Genomic DNA, 22,895 nt, shown 5'->3' with positions numbered 1-22,895 from the left:
GGGCCGGCGGCTCCTCGCAGGGCTCCCAGGCAGCGGCTGGCCCTCAGGACAGCCTGCCATGGGCCACCGGCCCCTGCTCTCAGCTGGCCACGGAAGCCAGGAGTGCGGAGCAAGGACACACATCGCTGCTTCTCTGACCCGCTGCCCTGCCTGGCGCTGCTCCTGGCTCTGCACCACCCCCACGGGCCAGCTCCCGGCCAGGCCGGCGCCCGCCTCCCCGCCCCCCCGGCCCAGGCTGGCACCCGCCTCCCTGCCCCCCGCCCCCCCGGGCCAGGCTGGCGCCCGCGTCCCCGCCCCCCCCGGCCCAGGCCGGCGCCCGCCTCCCGCCCGGGCCAGGCCGGCGCCCGCCTCCGCCCCTCGTCCCCATGGGCCAGGCCGGCGCCCTCCTCCCGCCCCCGCCCCAGGCCGGCGCCCGCCTCCCGTCCTCGTCCCACAGGCCAGCCTGGCGCCCGCCCCGCCAGGCCGGCGCCCGCCTCCCGCCCCCGCCAGGCGCCCGCGCCAGGCCGGCGCCGCCTCCCATCCCCACGGGCCAGGCCGGCGCCCTCCTGGCCAGCAGCTTCCGGGGTCCCTCCCCCCAGCCCCACAGGCACCGCCTCCCTGAGCCCTGCCCTGGGTAAATCAGGTGTCTATGGACTGGGGGGGGCATGAGACCCCAGGGGCTCGACTCCTGCTTCGCCCCAGCGGGAGCAGGGTGGAGCCAGCGCCGCGGATCCTGCCCCGGCTGCTCCACGGAGCTCCTGGCTGGAGCCGACGGGGCCCAGGGACGGGAGGGGGCTGTTCATAGAGAGAAAACATCAGCAATTGCTGAGCCTCGCTGGCCTCGTTAACACCCGAGCCCCCCCTCCAGCTAGGCCCCCGGCCCTGCCCACGCCCCCTCCTCCCTGGCCTGGCGCCCCCAGCCTCCTGCGGGCGCTACAGGATGGGGGGCGTTTTCCCGGGCAGAGGGGGCGATGGGGGTGAGGAGGGCAGCCCCTGCGGCAGCGTTCCTGGAGCAGAGCCCCGGGCGCTGGGTCCCTCGGCCCAGCTGCGCCTCCCCCTGCCTCGCTCCTGGCCCAGCGGGTCCCCGAGGCATCAACAGGAAGCGACGCTCGGTCTGAAACGTCCTGTTCTGAGAAAGCAGAGGATGGACTCGGAGCCAGCAGCCCCAGCCGGCCCGGTCGCGGCCCCAGCAGCGCAGCCTCCCCTCCCCTCCCCCTCGTCGGCCATGAGAGCTCCCAGCTGCTCCGCCAGACGGGACAGGCCAGACCAGGCCAACTGCTCTGCCAGCCCCGGGCCTGGAAAACCTGCCCTGCCTGGAGCCACGGGAAACCCAGAGCGACAGGGGCTTGGCCGCCTACTGGGAAACTCGCTGCGGCCAAAGGGGCAACTTAACACAGGCCCCCCACCTCGGTGCCCCTCACTCCCGACCCGCAGCCCCTGCCAGCCCAGCCCTGCCCCCCCCAGCTCTGCCAGTGCCCCTCACTCCCAACCCGCAGCCCCTGCCAGCCCAGCCCTGCCGGTGCCCCTCACTCCCAACCCGCAGCCCCTGCCAGCCCAGCCCTGCCCCCCCCAGCTCTGCCAGTGCCCCTCACTCCCAACCCGCAGCCCCTGCTAGCCCAGCCCTGCCCCACCCCCAGCTCTGCCGGTGCCCCTCACTCCCGACCCGCAGCCCCTGCCAGCCCTGCCCTGGGCTCCTGCCTCCAGCTCTGCAGGTGCCCCTCACTCCCGACCCACAGCCCCGGCCAGCCCAGCCCTGGCTCCTGATGTGAGGGGATTTGGGGCCCAGCCTGTCCCCCGCAGCTCGCTGCAGTAGCGCCTGTTACCTGGTTCTTATGGCAGCAACAGCCTGGGGGGTTGGGAGCTTGGTTTCAGTGGCAACCAGAACAGCATCTTTCAGCACTGAATCAAATTGGGAGGGGAAACGGCCTGACCACAGGTTCCCCATTCCCCCTGCGCAGCCCCGCAACCAACCTCCCACTCACCCGCGGGACCTGCCCCCCCAATACCCTGCTGCCCCCAGAACCAATCCCTCCTCCGACCGTCTGCCCCAGCCCCCCCAGGACTGTCCCTCCCCCTTGGGTCCTGGTTCTGCGGTGCGACATCTCTCCTTGATCCCCGTGAACGTGCCCCGCGCCCCGAGGTGCACCGGGCCCCACAGTGCGTGTGGGCTGGGCTGGGAGCAGGAGGGCAGCAGGGGCAGCGGGCACGGGGGGGAAGGGGGCAGCGGGGGCTGTGACACGGCCGGGGTGGGAGGAGGAATCACAGGACAAGCGGCCGCTACAGAAACAACCTTTTAATCCAATCGGCGCCATGGGCCACGTGTCCAGAGGTGGCTCTCGCAGCCCAGACCTGGGGGCTCCTGTAGTGTTTCCCAGGGATGGGGTGTGTCCTCCCCACCCCCCACAGCGACTGTGCTGCGTGTGCACTAAAGAACCAGGTCTCGACCTGTGCCGGGCGGGCGGCCCCAGCTCCTGCCAATGTGCTCACGTGACACTGGGCCCCCGCGGCTGCAGCACCCCGAGGCCGGAGAAGCGAACAGACAGAGGTGCTGGAATGGGGGGGGGGGTTGCAGTGGTTTCGATACCTCCCCGGCTCTCAGCCCCCCCACTGCACAAACGGTTCCAGCGGCCCTGGGGGCCGGGCCTAGGCTGACCAGACAGCGAGTGTGAAAACCCAGGGCAGCGGGTGGGGGGCAACAGGAGCCTAGATAAGGCTCTATGGGGCGGGGGGGGGGGGAGCTCGGTGCTCTGAGCACTGACCGGCTAAACCCAGGGTTGGGAGCTCAATCCTTGAGGGGGCCATTGAGGGACTGTCAGGGGCTTCGTCCTGCTCTGAGCAGGGGGTGGGACTAGACACCTCCCGAGGTCCCTCCCACCCGAGATTCTGTGATAAGAGAGAGCCCCAAATATTGGGACTGTACCTATAAAATTGGGCCATCTGGTCGCCCTAGATGGGCCCAGCAGCCCAGGGCCTGGGGACCCGGTGGGCATCCCGGTGGCACATGCCGGGACACGGGGCTGCCCCCCCACACGCTGAGCAGGTCCCTCCCGGCACCACGCCCGGAGGGGGCTGGGGCACAGGCTGTGCTGGGACGGGGCAGGGGCAACGGGTTATTTTAAACCAAAACCTTAACACCCCCCTGCCCCCCCCATGCTGGGTAGGGCTGCCGTTCCCACGCCCACCTTCCACTCCCATTCACAAAACCGCCCCCCGGGCCGCACGGACACGCTGCTGCACATCGGGCTGTGACTCATTCGCCCAGCGCCGCCCAGCGCCGCCAAGGGCACCAGCGAAGCCCCTGAGCCGGCAAAGGCCTGTTCCCCTGGGCCAGGCAGAGCAGAGACCTGTCCTGGGCCAGGCCTAGCGGGGGGTGGGTGAGAGCAACACACCCCAACTGCACTGCACAGCCAGACACACACACTCTGCCTACACACCCCAACTGCACCGCACAGCCAGACACACACACTCTGCCTACACACCCCAACTGCACTGCACAGCCAGACACACACACTCTGCCTACACACCCACAGTGCACTGCACAGCCAGACACACACACTCTGCCTACACACCCACAGTGCACTGCACAGCCAGACACACACACTCTGCCTACACACCCCAACTGCACTGCACAGCCAGACACACACACACTGCCTACACACCCCACAGTGCACCGTACAGCCAGACACACACACTCTGCCTACACACCCCAACTGCACTGCACAGCCAGACACACACACTCTGCCTACACACCCCACAGTGCACCGCACAGCCAGACACACACACTCTGCCTACACACCCCACAGTGCACCGCACAGCCAGACACACACACTCTGCCTACACACCCCACAGTGCACCGCACAGCCAGACTCACACACTCTGCCTACACACCCCAACTGCACCGCACAGCCAGACACACACACTCTGCCTACACACCCCAACTGCACCGCACAGCCAGACTCACACACTCTGCCTACACACCCCAACTGCACCGCACAGCCAGACTCACACACTCTGCCTACACACCCCAACTGCACCGCACAGCCAGACACACACACTCTGCCTACACACCCACAGTGCACTGCACAGCCAGACACACACACTCTGCCTCCACCCCCACAGTGCACTGCACAGCCAGACTCACACACTCTGCCTACACACACACACACACACGGTGCACCGTACAGCCAGCCAGCCCCCCCCCACACACACACAGAGTGCACCGCACAGCCAGACACACACACACACACACACACACACACACACACACACACACACAGAGTGCACCGTACAGCCAGCGCCCCCCCCCACACACACACACTGCACTGCACAGACACACTCGCTCTAACCAGGCGTGGGCCCCTGGAGGGTTCTTGCCCCGTTCCCTGCGCAGCCCCCAGCTCATCCTGCCCGACAGCGCCTGCTCGCCGCACTGAGCCGGGGCCGGGTGCCATGCGGGGGCTCTGGTGCCCGGACGCTACCAGCTGGCGAGGGAAAATATATGCAGTGGGGGCTTGGTGCTGACTGCCCAGCTCCCCTCCGCGCCCCCTGGGCCGGGCCTCGCTGCCAGCCCCCTCCATCCCAGCAGGGCAGCTGGCAGTTCCCCCGCAGGCAGAGCAGGGCGGGGCTGAGCTCCCAGCAGGGCAGGGCGTCCGCCGGAACGGCCCCTGGGCCAGCGTGCATGGAGCCAGGCAGCCGCCGCCCAGCCCCCGGGCGCGCGCCAGGTGGGCATGGGGGTTGGGTGAGGCCGTGCTGGGAGCAGGCAGGATCCCGGCAGGCGTGGGTGGCGCTCGGGAAGACGGGATCACGCAAACCAGACTGTCAGTAACTGGAGAGTCCCCGCCCTCCTTGCCCCGGCAGAGAGGCCCTCGGCAGCCTCCTGCTGCCGGCGGGACAGCCGGCTCCGGGCCGGGTCCCTCGTACCAATCAGCGCCCGCTGTCCCTGCGGCGCTCACACCGAGGTGGTGCATTCCCGCAGGATGGGCGAGGTGGGCAGGTCTTGCTTCTGGGTGCAGCGCTCCAGGGAGCTGGAGCTGCGGAGGGGCACCATGCAGCGCTCGGCCGGCTTGCCGCGCCCCGCCACGCCCCAGCAGCACAGCACCCGCAGGAACTCCTTCCGCATGTCCTTGCTGCGCAGCGTGTAGATCACGGGGTTGATGGCCGAGTTGAGGGCGGCGAAGCCGAAGAAATAGTCCGCCTTGTAGAGGACGGGGCAGGCCTTGATGGCGCACGAGGTGTCCAGCAGGAGGATGATGAAGGCCGGCAGCCAGCAGATGATGAAGGCCCCCAGGACGATGGTGACCGTCTTGAGCAGGGCCAGGGTCTGCACGCTGGCGATCTCGGCGTGGCTGGAGCGGACGATGCAGTAGATGTGGCCGTACAGCAGCACGATGGAGAGCAGGATGGCGGTGAAGACGGTGACGACGAAGAGGATGTAGCGCTTGGAGTAGAGGGGCAGGACGGTGGAGCAGTCCTCCAGGCGGCCCATGCAGTTCCAGCCCATGATGGGCAGCCCCCCGATGGCCACCGAGATCACCCAGCAGGCCCCGATCAGCAGCACCATGCGGCAGTTCTTGTCGCTGCTGTACACCTTCACCTTGGTGATGGCCACGTGCCGCTCGATGGCGATGGCCAGCAGGCTGAGGACCGAGGCCGCCAGCGTGGCAAAGGCCGTGCCCTCCCGCACGAACCACTGCACCGGCGTCAGGCTGAAGGTGCGCTGGCCCGAGAGCAGGACGTTGGCCATGAAGGCCAGGCCGGCCAGCAGGTCGGAGAAGGCCAAGTTGCCGATGAAGATGAACATGGCCGAGTGGAACTTCTTGTTGCGGTAGACGGAGACCAGCACCAGCAGGTTCTCCAGCACGATGAGACAGCACAGGATGACGATGGCGATGGAGACGGCGTCACGCCCCGGGCTCTGCCGCTTCTCCGTCAGCTCCTTGGTGTAGTTGTAGTGCTCCCGGATCTTCTGCGGGTTGAAGTAATCCTTGTAGATGCTCCCCATGGCTGCCCGGAGCTCGGCGTCACGGGGCGCAGGCCATGGCATCGTCACTGGGGGCGGGTGCACCTGAGGGCACAGGCAGAGAAAGGGTCAGAGCTGACTCGGGTGGGGGGCAATAGACAGAGCAGCGAGAGCAAGAACGGGGGAGAGACTGACCCCCCCCGGCTGTCCTCCTCCATCCATCCTGCCCCCCTGTATGCCTCCTCCTCCCCATCCATTGTATCCGTCCATCTCTTTCCACCTCCCTCGTCCGTCCGTCCTGCACTGCCGGCAGCCACGCCCCAGCTGGGCGCCAGCCGGGGAAAGAAGGCACAGGGCACAGGGACACTTCACCTGTCTAAACTCACGAGTCCCTCGCCCAAGGAACGTCACCCTGCGGAGGTGAGTCCCGCAGGTTAACAGCCCACTGGGTAGCATGAGTTTCCTTCCCCCACATCCAGTGCATTCCCCCTTCGTCTCACCCCCACGGCTCCCGGTTCTCCCACCCCCAGCCACAGTGCGTCTTCTCGCAGGCGGCCCTCAGCTGGGACCGGAACGACAGTCCCGTCGCCCCCGCGGGACGCCTGTTTGCCTTTGCTACCGGAGCTTCCTGTCCCAGCGCGGGTCCCGTCCCCCCAGCAGGGACTCTCCGTCCAGCGCACATCTGGCAGCCAGCTCTGCGCTCCGTACCCTCGGCCCTGCCTCCCGCCAGCCCCAGGCAGCTGCAGCAGCCATGCACGAGTGGAGAGGGGGGGCGATGGGGGAGCTGTGCACCCCCCCGTGTCACAGTGACGCTCGGCTGGTCGCACGCCCCGCTGCTCCCTTCCCGTAAGGGGCCAGGTTCTCAGCTGGGCTGGTGACCCAGTGACGGGAGGAGCCTTTCCACCCTCGTCCAGAGCGCAGCAGGCAGGGGAGGGGGGATGGGCTGGGAGTCAGGACACCTGGGTTCTAGTCCCAGTTCCGCCACTGACCCCTCTCTGAACCTCTTCCCCTCCCCCCATCTACTTCGACTGTGAGCTCTTGAGGGCAGGGGTCGTCTCTGCCCGTGGGTCTGGGCAGCACCCGGCACAAGGGGGCCCAGATCTCGGCGGGGGTCTGGGCAGAGCCCATTGTCAGACTCATTGGGGGGGAGTCAAGGCCCTGCCCCCACTTCCTGCGGTTCCCCGGGACTCTCAGCCAGGCAGTGACACAGACGGGTTATTAGCCGACAGGAACAGCCCCCAGCAGGGCTTGTGGGTACAACCGGGACCCCCCAGCCAGGTCCCTCTGGGGGGGCAGGGAGCTTAGACCCCAGCCTGGGGTTCCCGGCGTTTCACCACCCAGCCCCAAACTGAAACCAAACCCCCTCCAGCCTCTGCCCCTCCCCCCAGCCCCCCACCCCCACCCTTTGTCCAGCTCCCCGGCAAAGGTGTCACCTGGCCCCACCCCCCTCCTGGCTCAGGTTACAGGCTCAGGTAACTCTCACCTGCTCTCCCCTCCCCCATGCAGCCAGCCCCAGTAACCAGCCCCATTCCTGGGTCAGTCTGCCCCGCGCCCCGGCCAGACTGGGTCAGAGCCAGGGTCCATCTAGCCCAGCGTCCTGTCTCTGAGCAGAGCTGGTGCCAGGTGCCCCAGAGGGAATGACCAGAACAGGGCCGTATCGAGCGACCCAGCCCCTGCCGTCCGGTCCCGGCTCCTGGCAAACAGGCTGGGGACCCCCGAGCATGGGGTCGCGTTCCTGCCCAGCCTGGCTAAAAGCCGCTGACGGACCTGTCCTCCAGGAACGTCGTTAATACGTTGGTTTGAACCCAGTGATACTTTTGGCCTTCACAACATCCCCTGGCAGCGAGTTCCACAGGCTGCCTGTGCGCTGGGTGAAGAAACACTCCCCTTTGTCTGTGTGAAACCTGCTGCCCGTTCATGTCATTTGGGGTTATGAGACGGGGTAAACAAGACGTCCTTCTTCACTTCTCCACCCCAGACATGATTTTATAGACCTCAGTCAGATCCCCCCTTCGATCTCCCTGTTCCAAGCTGAACACTCCCAGTCATGGTGCAATTCAATTCCATGATAGAACTGGCCTCACTAGCACGGCAAAAAGTCATTTCCCTCTGTTGATATTCACCCCTTTTTGTCAACTGTTGGAAATGGGTCACATCCACCTCGTTAGCACGGACCCCCCACTCGGCAAGGCAACTCCCATCTGTTCGTGTGCTGTGTAGCGATACCTGCTACTGTATGTTCCACTCCAGGCACCCGATGAAGTGGGCTGCAGCCCACGAAAGCTTCTGCCCAAAGAAATGCCTAGAAGGAAGCACAGAAGAAGAGGATTTATATGCACACAGAGAAGATGCTAGACCAGCTCCAAGATGACGGGTTAGCAGGAAAAAACGTTTGTGGTGATAATCAAGATGCTCAATCACAGACAGCTGACAAGAGGTGTAAGGATCCTTATCATATGGAAAAAGATTCAAGTAGTGTCATGACTCAGCCATTCCCAGTCTCTAGTCAAACCAGAGTTAATTGTATCTAATTTGCAAATCAATTCAAGTTCAGCAGTTTCTCGCTGGAGTCTGTTTCTGAAGCTTTTCTATTGCAAAATTGCCACCTTCAGGCCTGTCACTGAGTGGCCAGAGAGGTTGAAGTGTCTCCCACTGTTATGATTCCTGATGTCAGATTTGTGTCTGTTTATTCTTTAGTGTACAGACTGCCCGGTCTGGCCAATGCACATGGCAGAGGGGCATTGCTGGCACAGATCACACTGGTAGATGTGCAGGTGAATGAGCTCACGCCATCAGGGTGAGACTTTGGGCCAGTGCTATAACGGGGTTCAAAAGGGAGCTAGATAGATTCCTGGAGGGCAGGTCCATCGATGGCTATTAGCCAGGCTGGGCAGGGCTGATGCCTCTGTTTGCCAGCAGCTGGGAATGGGCGGCAGGGGCTGGGTCACTTGCTGATTCCCTGTTCTGTTCATCCCCTCTGGGGGCACCTGGCACTGGCCCCTGTCGGCAGACAGGACACTGGGCTGGACGGACCCTGGGTCTGACCCCGTCTGGCCGTTCGTATGTTCCTTCTGGTCCTGCTGACTTATTACTATGTAATGTATCAAGTTGTTTCAAAACCTCCTCTACTGACACCTCAGTCGGGGACAGTTCCTCAGATCTGTCACCTAAACCAAACGGCTCCAACGTCCGAGTCTCCCTCACACCCTCTGCAGTGAAGACCCATCAAAGAATTCACGTAACTTCTCTGCAAAGGCCTGGCTTCCTCAGGAGCTCCTCTAGCACCTCCGGCACCCAGTGGCCACACTGGCTGTTTGGCAGCTTCCTGCTGCTAATGTACTTTTAAAAATTGCTGTCGGTTTCTGTGTCTTTTGCTCGCTGCTCTTCAAATTCTTTGTTGGCCTGATGACACTTGCTGACTCGCCTGAGCTCATGCTCCTTTCTATTTTCCTCGGGAGGATCTGACTTCCAGTTGTTGAAGGATCCCTCTTTGCCTCTAACTGCCTCTTCTACGCTGTTGTTTAGCCGTGGTGGCATCTATTTGGTCCCGACTACTTCATTATTTGGTCTCTCTCTCTCTCTCTCTCGTTTGCGCCTCTATTATCATGATTTTAAGACGTGTCCATGCAGCTTGCAGGCATTTCACTCTGTGACTGTTCCTTTTAATTTCCCTTTAACTGGCTTCTTCATTTTTGTGTAGTTCCCCTTTTTGAAGACAAATGCTACTGCGGTGGGTTTTTTGGTATTTCCCCCCCGCAAGGATGTTAAATTTAATTACATCCTGGTTGCTATTACCGAGCAGTTCAGCTACGTTCACCCCTTGGACCAGATCCTGTGCACCACTTAGGCCTAAATCAAGAATTGCCCCTCCCGCTGCGGGTTCCAGGACGCGCTGCTCCAAGAAGCCGTCATTAATGGGGTCTAGAAATGTTCTCTCTGCCTCCCATCCTGAGGTGACGTTCCCAGTCCATGTGGGGATAGTTGAAATCCCTCATTATTATTGAGTTTTCTGTTTCTGTAGCCTCTCTTCTCTCCCTGGCATTTCACAATCACCGTCACCATCCGGGTCAGGTGGTCGGCTGCACATCCCTACTGCTAGACTCTTCTTATTCAAGCAGGGAGTTTCTATCCAGAGAGGTTCTCTGGGCCCATTAGAGTCATTTCAGATTTTTACTATATTTCACTCTATGCTTTCACTCACACACAGAGCCACACACAGAATCATGGAATACCAGGGTTGGAAGGGACCCCAGGAGGTATCTAGTCCAACTCCCTGCTCAAAGCAGGACCAACCCCGACTAAATCATCCCAGCCAGGGCTTTGTCAAGCCGGGCCTTAAACACCTCTAAGGAAGGAGATTCCACCACCTCCCTAGGGAACCCATTCCAGTTCCTCACCACCCTGCTAGGGAAATAGCATTTCCTAATATCCAACCTAGACCTCCCCCACTGCAACTTGAGACCATTACTCCTTGTTCTGTCATCTGGTACCACTGAGAACAGCCGAGCTCCATCCTCTTTGGAACCCCCTTTCAGGTAGTTGAAAGCAGCTATCAAATCCCCCCTCATTCTTCTCTTCTGCAGACTAAACAATCCCAGTTCCCTCAGCCTCTCCTCATAAGTCATGTGCTCCAGCCCCCTAATCATTTTTGTTGCCCTTTGCTGGACTCTTTCCAATTTTTCCACATCCTTCTTGTAGTGTGGGGCCCAAAACTGGACACAGTATCCAGATGAGGCCTCACCAGTGCTGAGTAGAGGGGAATGATCACATCCCTCGATCTGCTGGCAATGCCCCTACTTATACAGCCCAAAATGCCATTAGCCTTCTTGGCAACAAGGGCACACTGTTGACTCATATTCAGCTTTTCATCCACCGTAACCTCTAGGTCCTTTTCTGCAGAACTGCTGCCCAGCCATTCGGTCCCTAGTCTGTAGCAGTGAATGGGATTCTGCCGTCCTAAGTGCAGGACTCTGCACTTGTCCTTGTTGAATCTCATCCTATTTCTTTTGGCCCAATCCTCTAATTTGTCTAGGTCCCTCTGTATCCTATCCCTACCCTCCAGCGTATCTACCACTCCTCCCAGTTTAGTGTCATCTGCAAACTTGCTAAGGGTGCAGCCCGCACCATCCTCCAGATCGTTAATGAAGATATTGAACAAAACCGGCCCCAGCACCGACCCTTGGGGCACTCCGCTTGATACCGGCTGCCAGCTAGACATCGAGCCTGCTCTGTCATTCCTATTTGTACCTGCAGTTCCCATGTCCCACTGATTATCAGTGTTCCACCGAGAGGCTGTGATGCCTCTATTTAGAGTCCTAGCACTTGTACACGAGCATCTATAAAATGTGTCAATATTTTGGTGTCTGCCTTCACGGATGTAATGAATGGGGCTGGTTTTCGTTTGACTGTTTCTCTTCTCCTCCTACCTGCTCCTCATTACTAGGAACTAGAGGATCCTCCCCTGAGGGATGGCTCTGTCTGAGCCATGTGCTGCTCTGCGCCTGTCGGCTTTCCCCCAGCTTCCTTTAAAAACTCCTCCACAACCTTTTTGATTTTCTAGGCCACCCACCTGGTTCCGGTTTGGTTTAGGTGGAGCCCATCCTGCCTGTTCAGGCTCCTCCTTTCCCAAAAGGCCTCCAGGACCTCTCTCCTGTCCTCCCCTAGGTCACTGACACCTCCGTGTCCCATGGCCACCGGCTCCTCCCCAGCACTGCACGGAAGCTGTCTCCTCGGTGGGAGAGGACACCCCCACATCCCACCTGGGCTCAGGTCCCGCCGCTCCAGCTGGGTGTTCTCCTCCCGCAAGACTCTCCTCCTCCTCAGCAGCCCAGTGGCTCTCAGCTGGCGGGTGGGACCCAGAAAGTCTGGTCTCTTTACCCCCTTCCCCTTTAGCTCCTCGGGCTCAGCCGCACCCGGCGCAATGGGGGGGCCAGAGGCAACGCGCGTTTCCCAGGATTTATAGGCCCTGAACCCCCCCCCCCCACTATCAACAGTTACCATCAGTCTCAGTCTGAACGGCAGCGGATGCTGTGAAGCGCTTCTCCCCCACGCTGCAGGATACAGCTCCTGGCACTGCCGGGGGGGGCAGGGGGGGTGCATGGCCTGGTCTACCACAGGACAGAGATGACTCAGAACGAAATCCTGAACCAGGTAATAATAGCTGCACTTTTCAATGCCCTGTACTAAAGCGAAACCACGAAGGAGGGAGGCTGGGGGCTGGGAGCCAGGACTCCTGGGTTCTTTTGCCGTCTCTGCCATAGACTCACTGTCACCATGGTCCCCTCTCCCCTGAGCCAGGCCAGGTCTCGCATCCTCTCTGCCGGTGCCCCCCGCAATCAGGCACCAGCCCAGCCATTCCCTCCGCAGGAGAGGGGCTCCCCATGCCAGACCCCAGTGCCCTGGGGGGAGCTCTGCCAGGGCAGCCCGGGGGGTGCTGGGGAAGGAGCCCAGTGGGAGCCCAGGGACTGGCCAGTGGTTCCAGCTCCTTCCCCAGGCCCCACAGGGCTCTGCTAGGGGGCAGGAAGTGGGTTGGGCAGAGGCCAGGAGGGGGCACTGGGTGGAGGGGGAGCCTAGGTGCAGGACCAGGAGAGACTCACCTGTGTTCTCAGCCTCCCCACAACCCTGCCCCACGGGGAAGGGGGGATGTTGGCAGCCCCCTGACCTGCATTAAGGCCGATGAGCCCTGTGGGTCTGGGAAAACCTGCTGTGTGCGCGGGGGGGGGGGGGGGGGGTAGCCCCAGGAGGTTACAGGTGACCCAGGCTGCATGGGCAGAGCCCATGGTCACGGGCAGGAGGCAGCAGGTCCCTGACTTGGATTTGACACTGGTGAGGGGGTGGTTCTGCCTGCAGGCCCCAGAACTGGCACAGCCCCAGTCCCAGCCCCAGCCCCAGCCCCAGCCCCGGCCCGGAGACACACTCGGGAGTTCAGTCCCCCGCCTCCCCGCTGCAGAAACGGCCATGGGGGGGGGGGGGAACCAGGGGAACCGCAGGCTGAGACCCAGCAAACTCGCTTCACACAGCACCCAGCCAATGGCCAGACGGGTACAGTTTTGGGCTACGATTCTCCAGGCCTTGCTGGGGGTGGGGGGAGGCCCTCACCCCATTCCCTGCCCCACAGATCCAGCCAGCCCCCCGGCCCGGGGCATCCCCGCCCCATTCCCTGCCCCACGGAGCCAGCCAGCCCCCCGGCCCGGGGCATCCCCGCCCCATTCCCCACCCCACGGAGCCAGCCAGCCCCCGGCCTGGGCGTCCCTGCCCCATTCCCGCCCCACGGAGCCAGCCAGCCCCGGCCTAGGGTGTCCCTGCCCCATTCCCGCCCCACGGAGCCAGCCAGCCCCGGCCTAGAGTATCCCTGCCCCATTCCCGCCCCACGGAGCCAGCCAGCCCCGGCCCGGGGCGTCCTGCCCCATTCCCGCCCCATGGAGCCAGCCAGCCCCGGCCCGGGGCGTCCCTGCCCCATTCCCCGCCCCATGGAGCCAGCCAGCCCCCCGGCCTGGGGCGTCCCTGCCCCATTCCCCGCCCCACGGAGCCAGCCAGCCCCCCGGCCTAGGGTGTCCCTGCCCCATTCCCCGCCCCATGGAGCCAGCCAGCCCCGGCCTGGGCGTCCCTGCCCCACGGAGCCAGCCAGCCCCGGCCCGGGGCGTCCCTGCCCCATTCCCCGCCCCACGGAGCCAGCCAGCCCCCCCGCCCGGGGCGTCCCAGCCCCCTTCCCCCCCCCACGGAGCCAGCCAGCCCCCCGGCCCGGGGCCCCTCCGACAGCCCCACAGGCCCCCCGGCCCCGGAGCGCGCCTGGCTCCGGCCGCTCCCCGCCGCGCTCTCCCGGCTACTCACGCTGGGGCGCCGCGCTCCTGCCCCGGCTCCTGCCCCGGCTCCGGGTCCCTCCCGCCGGCCGCGCGGCGGGGACGTGGCCAGGGCGCAGCCGGAGCGATTCGTCACCTCGGTTCCCGCGGGCTGTGGCTGCGCCCCGGCGGGAGGAGCCTGGCCCGGCCCCGGCCCCCCGGGACCCGGCTCCGCGCCCAGCTCCGTCCCGGCCCCGAGTGCGCAGCGGGGCGAACCCTGCCCGGCCCCGGCTGCGCGGGGCGCGGCCGCTCGGCCGGCGGGCGGGGCTGCCAAAATCAGTGGGGCGGGATCGGCCCAGGATCCCGCCAGGCTGCGCCCCAAGGACCCCAGCAACCCCCGTCCAGCACCCCCGACCCCAGAGACCCCAGCACCCCCGACCCTCCTGCACCCCTGCACCCTTTCGGCACCCCCGACCCCCAGACCCCAGCACCCCCGACCCCGGACACCTCCTGCACCCCCTTCCAGCACCCCCGACCCCAGACCCTCCCGACACCTCCTGCACCCCCTGACCCCCTTCCAGCACCCCCTGACCCCCCAGAGACCCCAGCACCCCCCGACCCTCCTGCACCCCCTTCCAGCACCCCCCGACCCCCCAGAGACCCCAGCACCCCCGACCCCGGACACCTCCTGCACCCCTGACCCCCTTCCAGCACCCCTGACCCCTGACCCCTCCTGCACCCCTGACCCTCTTCCAGCACCCCTGTCCCTCCAGAGACCCCAGACCCTGACCCCGACCCTCCTGCACCCCTTCCAGCATCCCCGACCCCCAGACCCTCCCGACACCTCCTGCACCCCTGACCTCCTTCCAGCACCCCTGTCCCCCAGAGACCCCAGACCCTGACCCCTGACCCTCCTGCACCCCCTTCCAGCACCCCTACCCCCAGAGACCCCAGCACCCCGACCCCCAGGACCCCTGAGCCCTGCTACCCCAGCACCTCTGACCCCACCGACCCTCCAGCACCCCTGTCCCCTTCCAGCACCCCTACCCCCAGAGACCCCAGCACCCTGACCCCAGGACCTCCTGACCCCGCCACCCCAGCACCTCTGACCCTACCGACCCTCCAGCACCCACTGACCCCCGACACCTCCTGCACCCACTGGCCCCTTCCAGCACCCCTCCCCCCTCCTGGGGCCCCATACTCTCCAGCTCCAGCCAAACCCCCAGACACACTCTGGCCCCCAGAAATACCTGCACCCTCCTAACCTGCCACTCAGGTTCCCCTTCCGCACAAGGGTCCCCAGCACCCAGTCCCCAGTAGCCTGCACCCAACATTCCTGGTCTGCCCCCCTCCCCACACCACCGACATGCTCCAGTGCCCCCCGCACCCCTCCCCCGGCCGGGAATGCCACCAGCCTCAATTACCCAAATCTACACAACCGGCCTCACTCCATGATTTGCATAGCTGGGTGAGTATGCAAAACCCTGGCGGCTCTGGGGAGGACCCCTCAGCCCCCCCCAGCCCCCCCCCAGAACACCAGCATCCCCCTTTCTCCAGTGACCCTGCCCTTCCCCCTCCCAGGGCCCCCTCTCCTCCAGGGGCCAACCCTCCCCCGGCCAGGAGTAGTGGGGGAGCACCCCCCCCCACTGCCCAGCTGTCAGATGGGAGGTGGGGAGAGGAGCCTCACAGGAAATACAGAGGCAAATTCTCCCTTGGAGGCAATGACAGATTGGCCTGGCGCCCGGCGGGAGGAGGGGGTGTTGTCAGGGATGCAGTGACACTAGGGGATCCCTGGGGCAGGAGAGAAGGGGAACCCCCCAATGGGAGAGGCTCGGGCTGTGGGGTGATTCCCTGCTGCCCTGGCACCGGTGTGCTGTTAGCAGCTGTACCTGTGTGCACCTGGCAGGATCGAGACGCCCCGTGCCAGTATCCTGCTTTCACAGCCAATTGCAGGTTCTCCAGGGCAGAGACCCAGGGTGCCCCCTGGACCGTGCTTCAATTGTCCACTATCCCTTTTGCGGGGGCGGGGGAGGCAGGGTTGCTGGCCCTCCTTGCAGGCTATGGGGCTGCAGAATACAGTCAGCCTGGGAAGAACCCGCCTACAGCTAGGTGGGGGCGTGGGGCCGGGCTCCCTAGGGAGCAGCCTGTTTTCTCTCTCACTGGCCTGGGTTCTTGCATGTCCTTGTTCTGAATTCAAAGCAATAAAGTTGTGTTACACTGCAACCTCCCATCCTGAACATGCAGATTTCCCTCTCCTTTCTGTGTGCTGTGAACATACCAGGACCATCTCCTCATCACAGATATATGTGCAGCACCTTGCGCCAGGGGCCTGGCTGTAATAATCCAGAACTGCCCTTTCCAGTCCATCTGCTCCTGTTTCCTGAGGCTGCGAGCCCTGTGCGCCAGGCTGGCTGTTAGCCCCGCTGGGCGGCCCGGTGAGCTGGGCCTGGCCCCCAGTCACACAGGGAGGCTGCGGGGGAGCTCACTCGGGTCCCAGGCAAGGGCGCTAACGCCTCTGTCACCCTGTCCCTGCTCTGGCCAGGAGTGAAGGGCAGCGCCCCTGCGCCCCCTCGCAAGCTCTGCAGCCAGGGATGTCTCCTAAAGCCTAAGGGAGCACTTGGGAGGAGTTTTACCCACGAAAGCTTCTGCCCAAACAAGTCTGTTTGGTGGCACCGGACTCCTCGTTGTTTTTGTGGGTTCAGCCTAACACGGCGACCCTGATACGTGGGATGGCTCGTGCCCCCCAGGCGCCCGGTGCAGCAGGGGGGGGGCTTTGGCCAGGCAGACACAGGACAGCTCCTGCCCCCGAGAGCTCGCTAGGATGAGACACAACGGCGCAGGCGAGACAGGCGGGCGGGGGGGGGGGGTGCAGGCAGGGCAGGGCTCAGTAGCCCCCCCTCCCCAGCTTCAGTGGGATGCGGGTTGGCCCAGGAGCCAGCCCCTCAGCTCTCTGCCGGATGTGGGGCTGGGGAGGGGGGTATTTCCCAGACGTGGGGCTCCCCTGACTCCGCCCTGTGCAGCCCACGCCAGGAGCACCGGAGCTTGTGAAGAGCCGGCCTGGTGTCCCGGTGCAGCCCCCCGCGTGCCCGGCCCACGCGGCTTTAGGGGTTCTCTTTGGTCCCGAGGGCTCGGGACCGAGGCCAGGCCAGGCACCCAGCGAAGGGGTCGTGCCGGCCCAGCCTCTCACACCCAGAGGGGCCTTGTTCCCGGCCCAGGCAGCGACTCAGCCACAGCGCAAATTGGGTCAGCGCCTGCCGAGCGGCTCGTTAACGAACTGAGCCCAAGGTTTAAGCAGACGGGGGGGGGGCGGCGCTGGGCCCGGGGGGGGGGGGACCAGGCTCCCGGCACAGTCTGTGCAAAGGGGGGGATTTGCGTATCCAAATCACTATCATGTCTTGGCTCTGTGGGTGCCCCCCGGCCAAGCTCTCTGGGCCAGACACCCCCAGGCCCTGGTGTTTCATGAAACCACAGCCCTGGCGGCGGGTCCGGGGCGTCGGGGGGTCTCTCTGTGCCTGGGAAGCCAGCAGCAGCCGGGAGCCAAGACACTGCGGCGCTGGGGGGACGAAACCGCCCCTCGCTGGGCTTTGCCGGCGTAACCGGGGGGAAGGCCAAGGCGGTAACGTGGGTCACAGGCAGGGGCAGCACATCATGGTCTGCCTGAAAAATCCCCCCCCCCGCCCCAGCTCAGGGAAATGCTGCTCAGCTCCCAGCCAGCCCTGCCAGAGCAGCCTCGTGTCACAAGTGTGTGTGACACGTGTGAGAGCCCGTGAGTGTGACTGAGCCCAGTGGCAAGAATACCTGTCCATGTGTGTGCACGTGAGTGTGCATGCCTGAGGGGTTGCATGGTGTGCACACGTGGGTGTGTCTGCACAAGTGTGCAAGTGATCCAGTGCCCCCCATGGGGTACGTGCAGAGCCCAGCTGTGTTGTTTATCCACCAGCCCCTGTTCCCAGAGATAAGCACAATGCTGGGGGGGGGGGGAATTACCTCCCCGCCAGCTGCAGGAGCCCTCCCCATGGCACCTGGGGCATCCCAGCCCATCACCGGGGTCTCTGGGGTCCCAGCATCGCCAGCAGCAGCCAGGCTCGGAGACGGGCAGGCAAGGAGGGAAAGGCCTGTCCTACCTGGCTGGGCCCAGCCCAGCTCGGGCCGTCATCCGGAGCCTCAGGGACCCGCCGGGGCCGGCAGCGAGGCCCCTCTGCAGCTGCAGGCCAGGCCAGAGCCAGGAGCTGGCACTGCCAGGCAGGGCCCTGCCGTCGCTCGGGGTTTCCATAGCAGGGAAGGAAACATCTCGGCCCAGACAAGAGCCTCCCCCAGGTCTCTCGGGGCAACTGGCTGGCTCCGCAGAACGCTCCAAGCGGGTCCAGGGCCCTTCCCTGGGGCCTCGGCTTCTCTGGGGCAGGAAGGGGCTTGGGACCAACTTAGCAGAGAAGTCACAGCCAGCAGCCTCCCCGCCCATGGGGATCACAGGGCTTGGGACGGCGAAGGTTTCGCAGTGACAGGCAGGTGCCCCTCACTCCCGACCTGCAGCCCCCTGCTATCCCAGCCCAGGGCTCCCCGCAGCTCTGCCGGTGCCGCTCACTCCCAACCCGCAGCCCCTTCCAGCCCAGCCCTGGGCTCCCCCCAGCTCTGCCAGTGCCCCTCACTCCTGACCTGCAGCCCCTGCCAGCCCAGTCCTGGGCTCCCCCCAGCTCTGCCGGTGCCCCTCACTCCCGACCCGCAGCCCCTGCCAGCCCAGCCCTGGGCTCCCCCACCCATACACTCACGCTCTGGCAGCTCTTCAGTTACAAATCCAAGCTGTAGGACTAGAATCAACATGACCTAACCCGGAATCTGCCCCACCACCAGGAGACGCCCAACCGCCCAGGGGAACGCGAGGGGGCTGCCCGGTAGCTGCGCCCCGGAGCGACACCCAAGGTGCCATGGGGATGGAGATGCTGGATGGCTGGGGAGCTGGTGCCCAGATGTGTGCAGGCAATTGCACGCACACACGTGCGCACACAGAGTCACGCACACACACAGCCGGGCGTCTGCAGTGACTCATGTGGCGCGGGAGGCATTGTGAGCTGCCAGGTTCCTGCCGCGCTGGGGGCACCTGGCTGGGAATCGTCTCCCAACTGGGCGCCCGGGGGAACCAGAGTCTGATCCAGGCACGTCCCAGCCCCGGGCTTTGGGGCTGGTGAGTCACCGAGGCGGGGGGTGAGCAGGGCTAGGGACAGGGGGAAGGGGGCGAGGGAATGCAAGTGTGTCAAGGAGCACACGAGTGTGCCAGCCTGTGAGTGTGAGCATGGGGGGAGGGAGGGCTGTCCGTGAGAGAGGAGTGTGCGGGAGCACACAAGTGTGCGACAGCCAGGGAGTGCGACCTGGGGAGCCCTGACCGGCCGGGTGTTGCTCTAACTGTCGTGGTGGCCGTTACTCTCTTGCACAACTCGTGTGCTGAGGGGATGGAACAGGATGGGTGAGGAAACTGCCCTGGCAGAGCGGGCCCTGCAGCCTGGACCGGGGAGCTGGGTGAGTGTGAGCGATGGCCCAACGCACCCACGTGTAACGGCAGCCCCCGTGGGCACCTGCAGAGCCCGGCCTGCACACGCTGCCAGGCAGCACACTCAGGCACTAACACGCACACCCAGAGAGACATACACACACCCACATGTGCAGAGACACGTCCATAAAATACAGACATGGTGTGCGCACCGAGCTGTGCACTCACACTCTGACACACCCCATGCACGCAGAGCCATGCGTGTGCACAGCCCACACACCGTCACACACACACGGATTCCTTGGGCGACTCTTTTCATATTTCCATCTAGTTCCCTTGACGCTCCCAGCCAGCAGGGGCCGGGAGACGAGCCGATGCCCAGAGCGCTGCCCTGGAAAGCGAAGGCCCCGATGCGGGGCAGATCGAGGGCCCCTCGGACGGGGAGAACGGGGAGATCTGGCAGCGGATGCTCCTCCCTCCCCCGCATCCCCCCAGGCAGGAGAATTAGACCATTAACCCCAAGCAACAAAGGCAGCCTGTGTGCTGGGCCTGTAATTACAGCGAGAGCATCCGGCTGCCCCAGGACGGACGGGTGCCGGTGCCCAGCCTCCCACTGCCCCGGGGCAGCGGCCGCTCCCATTCCCATTCCCATCCCGTCCCGCGCTGCTCAGAGCTCCGGCTGCTAGGTGCTGGGGCCCAGCACAGCAAATCCCCCTGGTAGGCAAACGCGCTGGGGACGGAGCTGTGAGGGGCAAGGAGCCTTGTGCCAAGCTGCTCGGGGCCGGCCTGGCTCTGCCCGTGACCTGGCTGGCGACCGGGGCGCTGCCCTCCGATGCCCCAGCGCCATCTCTGCCATCAGCTGCCCATCGCACGACTCCCAACCCGGGCTGGGTGCTCCTTTCGGCTCCTCCTCTGTCCCCACTGGTGCCCTCCCCCCAGCCCTGGCTTGGGCCGGGGCCGGGGGACGCAGCGGGTCACGCAGCCCCTGGGAGTGGCCGTGCGAGCCCAGCGAACGGCCGGGCAGCAGCACAAGGGTGCCCCAGCCGTGGCCTGGACACAGCCCAGCTCGAGAGGCCAGGCCGGAGGGCACGTGGGAGGCCAAGCGGGTGATGCGAACGAAGGGGGCCGAGCCGGCCGGGCTGCAGCATCGATCCCCACGTGAAGCAGCCCCGCCTGCCCCCGAGCCCCATTCACCCCCCTCCGAGCTCGGCCGCCCCCGCGAGCGCTGAAGGGCGCCATTGTTACCCAGCCTGAACGGGCTTCCTGGGCCGCCGGGGGCGGGTGACTTCACCCTGCTGGCAAGGCTCAGGGGCGCGGGGGTGGGGGGAGCCCTGGAGCTGGGGGGGGTCTGCTCAGACCATCCATCAGGCCTTGCTGAGAACACGGGGCCCGTCACCGGGGGGGAGGGGGGAGCCGATGCAGAGAACCCTAAGTAAGCAGAGCCCCCCCTCCAGGCCCCCCCCCGGCCAGGATCCTCGCCCCGATCCCGTGTGCTGAGCGCCCCAAGCTGGGTGTGGCCTGACGAGGCCCCAGTGCGGAGCTTCGGCGCAAGCAGGGGATTCGCTCAGCCCCAAAGGCCAAGCCCCAGCAGCACACGTGGCCCAGCCCCCCCGGCAACCCCTTCTGCGCCCCGGCCTATGGCCCAGCCCCGGCAACCCCTTCTGCGCCCCGGCCTATGGCCCAGCCCCGGCAACCCCTTCTGCGCCGGCCTATGGCCCAGCCCCAGCAACCCCTTCTGCGCCCGGCCTATGGCCCAGCCCCCGGCAACCCCTTCTGCGCCCCGGCCTATGGCCCAGCCCCGGCAACCCCTTCTGCGCTCGGCCTATGGCCCAGCCCCGGCAACCCCTTCTGCGCCCCGGCCTATGGCCCAGCCCCGGCAACCCCTTCTGCGCCGGCCTATGGCCCAGCCCCGGCAACCCCTTCTGCGCCCGGCCTATGGCCCAGCCCCCGGCAACCCCTTCTGCGCCCCAGCCTATGGCCCAGCCCCAGGGCAACCCCTTCTGCGCCCCCCCGGCCTATGGCCCAGCCCCAGGGCAACCCTTCTGCGCCCCGGCCTATGGCCCAGCCCCGACAACCCCTTCTGCGCCCCGGCCTATGGCCCAGCCCCGGCAACCCCTTCTGCGCCCCGGCCTATGGCCCAGCCCCCCCGGCAACCCCTTCTGCGCCCCCCCGGCCTATGGCCCAGCCCCGGCAACCCCTTCTGCGCCCGGCCTATGGCCCAGCCCCGGCAACCCCTTCTGCGCCCCGGCCTATGGCCCAGCCCCGACAACCCCTTCTGCGCCCCCCCGGCCTATGGCCCAGCCCCCCCGGCAACCCCTTCTGCGCCCCCCCGGCCTATGGCCCAGCCCCCCCAGGGCAACTCCTGGGGCCCCCAGCCTATGGCCCAGCCCCCCGGCAACCCCTTCCGCACCCCCCAGGCCAAGGGGGTCCCGACTCGCTGCCTTAGACCCCGGGGGGGTTTCTTGCCCTGTTGCAGCCGATGGGGGCTGGAATTGGCCCACCTGCAGCTCCCCCTGATCCAGCCCTTAGCCCCCCCTCCCCCAGCCAGAGGGGCCAGGAGAGAGAGCTCAGAGCCACGCTCTGGGCCCAGCAGAGCCCGGGGAGGGCGGGGGGGGGGCAGGACGGATCCTGGGGGGGTGCAGGACAGAGCCTGGGGGGGCAGGACAGAGGAGAGCGCCCCCTGCTGGGCGGTTAATGCAGGGGACAGACGGCGCGGCCCCAGGTACCTGGCGAGGCCTCCGGGCAGCACCGCTCCCAGGGGGTCACCCCGTGGGTGTGACTCGGGGTCCCCGCCGAACAGGCGCGTCCCGGACAGCAGAGCCCCTCCGCCCCGACTGGGGAAACTGAGGCCACGTCTGGTGCCCAGTTCCCGCCTGAGGGACCACACGCTAGCGGGGCCGGTGGCAGAGGTGGGGTGTGCGTGTGTGTGCGTGTCACACGAGATCACGCCCCCCCCATCTCTGCCAGGGTTTATAAGCCCTGCCCTGAACCCCGCTGCGTCCCCCGAACCCTGGCAAGGTGCCCGCCACTACCGCCAGTGAGGGGTCGCCGGCCCGGCCGGGACCTGACACGCAGGGCCGGATAAGCGTAGAACACGCGTGTGCGTGTTAACACGGGCGCACACATCCCGGGGGGGCACCTGCATTGTCCCTCAGACACGTCCCTCCCCCCCCCAGCTTTGCGCCCACCAGGCAGCCACCCTGCAATCACCCCACTGAGCCCCCCCCGGCACGGGACTCCCCTCCTCTGCCCCCCCCCAAGTCAGCCACCTCTGGGGAGGTGCCGCGGCCAGGGCAGAGGCGGGACACCCAGGCCTGGACTTGGGCCAAGTTCACACCCAGGATCTGGGACCAGGACCCGGCCCTGGTTGTCTCCCGGGAGCCCCAGCCAGGGAGCAGGGTGCTCGGGGCTGTACATCCCGCCCGTGGGCCCCCCAGCCCCCCGCAGAGGGGACAGTAACCGGCAGAGCGGCTGGGGGGCGGGTCAGCCGCGGGGGGGGGGGCGGACAAGGGGCGCCCACCCAGCGCCGAGCCGCCCGGGGCAGCGGGTCCCTTACCGGCCGCGGGTCCTGCCCCGATCCCGGGCTCCGCTCGGCTCCGGCTCCGGCTCCTCCGCCGCTTGTGACACGTGCAGCGGGGGCGGAGCCGCATCGCCCCGCTCCCGCGGCGGCGGGGGCCCGGGCAGGCACCGCCCCGGG

At 65.8% G+C, this 22,895-nt stretch overlaps 1 protein-coding gene across 6 annotated transcripts; it reads right to left on the bottom strand.

Moving 5' to 3' along the window:
• Nucleotides 1–4,256: 4,256 nt before the first annotated feature.
• On the bottom strand, nt 4,257–22,845 carry S1PR2 (sphingosine-1-phosphate receptor 2). Of its 6 annotated transcripts, none has more exons than XM_039514094.1 (3): nt 22,755–22,843; nt 8,062–8,240; nt 4,257–6,043 (listed from the first exon to the last, which is right to left on the bottom strand). In XM_039514094.1, exon 3 carries the CDS (start codon nt 6,020–6,022, stop codon nt 4,928–4,930), a length of 1,095 nt encoding a protein of 364 aa, XP_039370028.1. In that variant the 5' UTR covers nt 6,023–6,043; nt 8,062–8,240; nt 22,755–22,843; the 3' UTR covers nt 4,257–4,927. The 6 variants fall into 6 exon arrangements, with proteins under 6 accessions (XP_039370028.1, XP_039370027.1, XP_039370030.1 ...); XM_039514093.1 differs by lacking the exon at nt 22,755–22,843 and adding an exon at nt 13,769–13,959; XM_039514096.1 differs by lacking the exon at nt 8,062–8,240 and having other exon boundaries at nt 22,755–22,845.
• Between the last annotated feature and the right edge of the window lie 50 nt (nt 22,846–22,895).

This window comes from Mauremys reevesii, linkage group 25, assembly GCF_016161935.1.
Source record: "Mauremys reevesii isolate NIE-2019 linkage group 25, ASM1616193v1, whole genome shotgun sequence".
NCBI classification, from domain to species: domain Eukaryota; kingdom Metazoa; phylum Chordata; order Testudines; family Geoemydidae; genus Mauremys; species Mauremys reevesii.
This window is presented reverse-complemented; position numbering and strand designations above follow the sequence as displayed.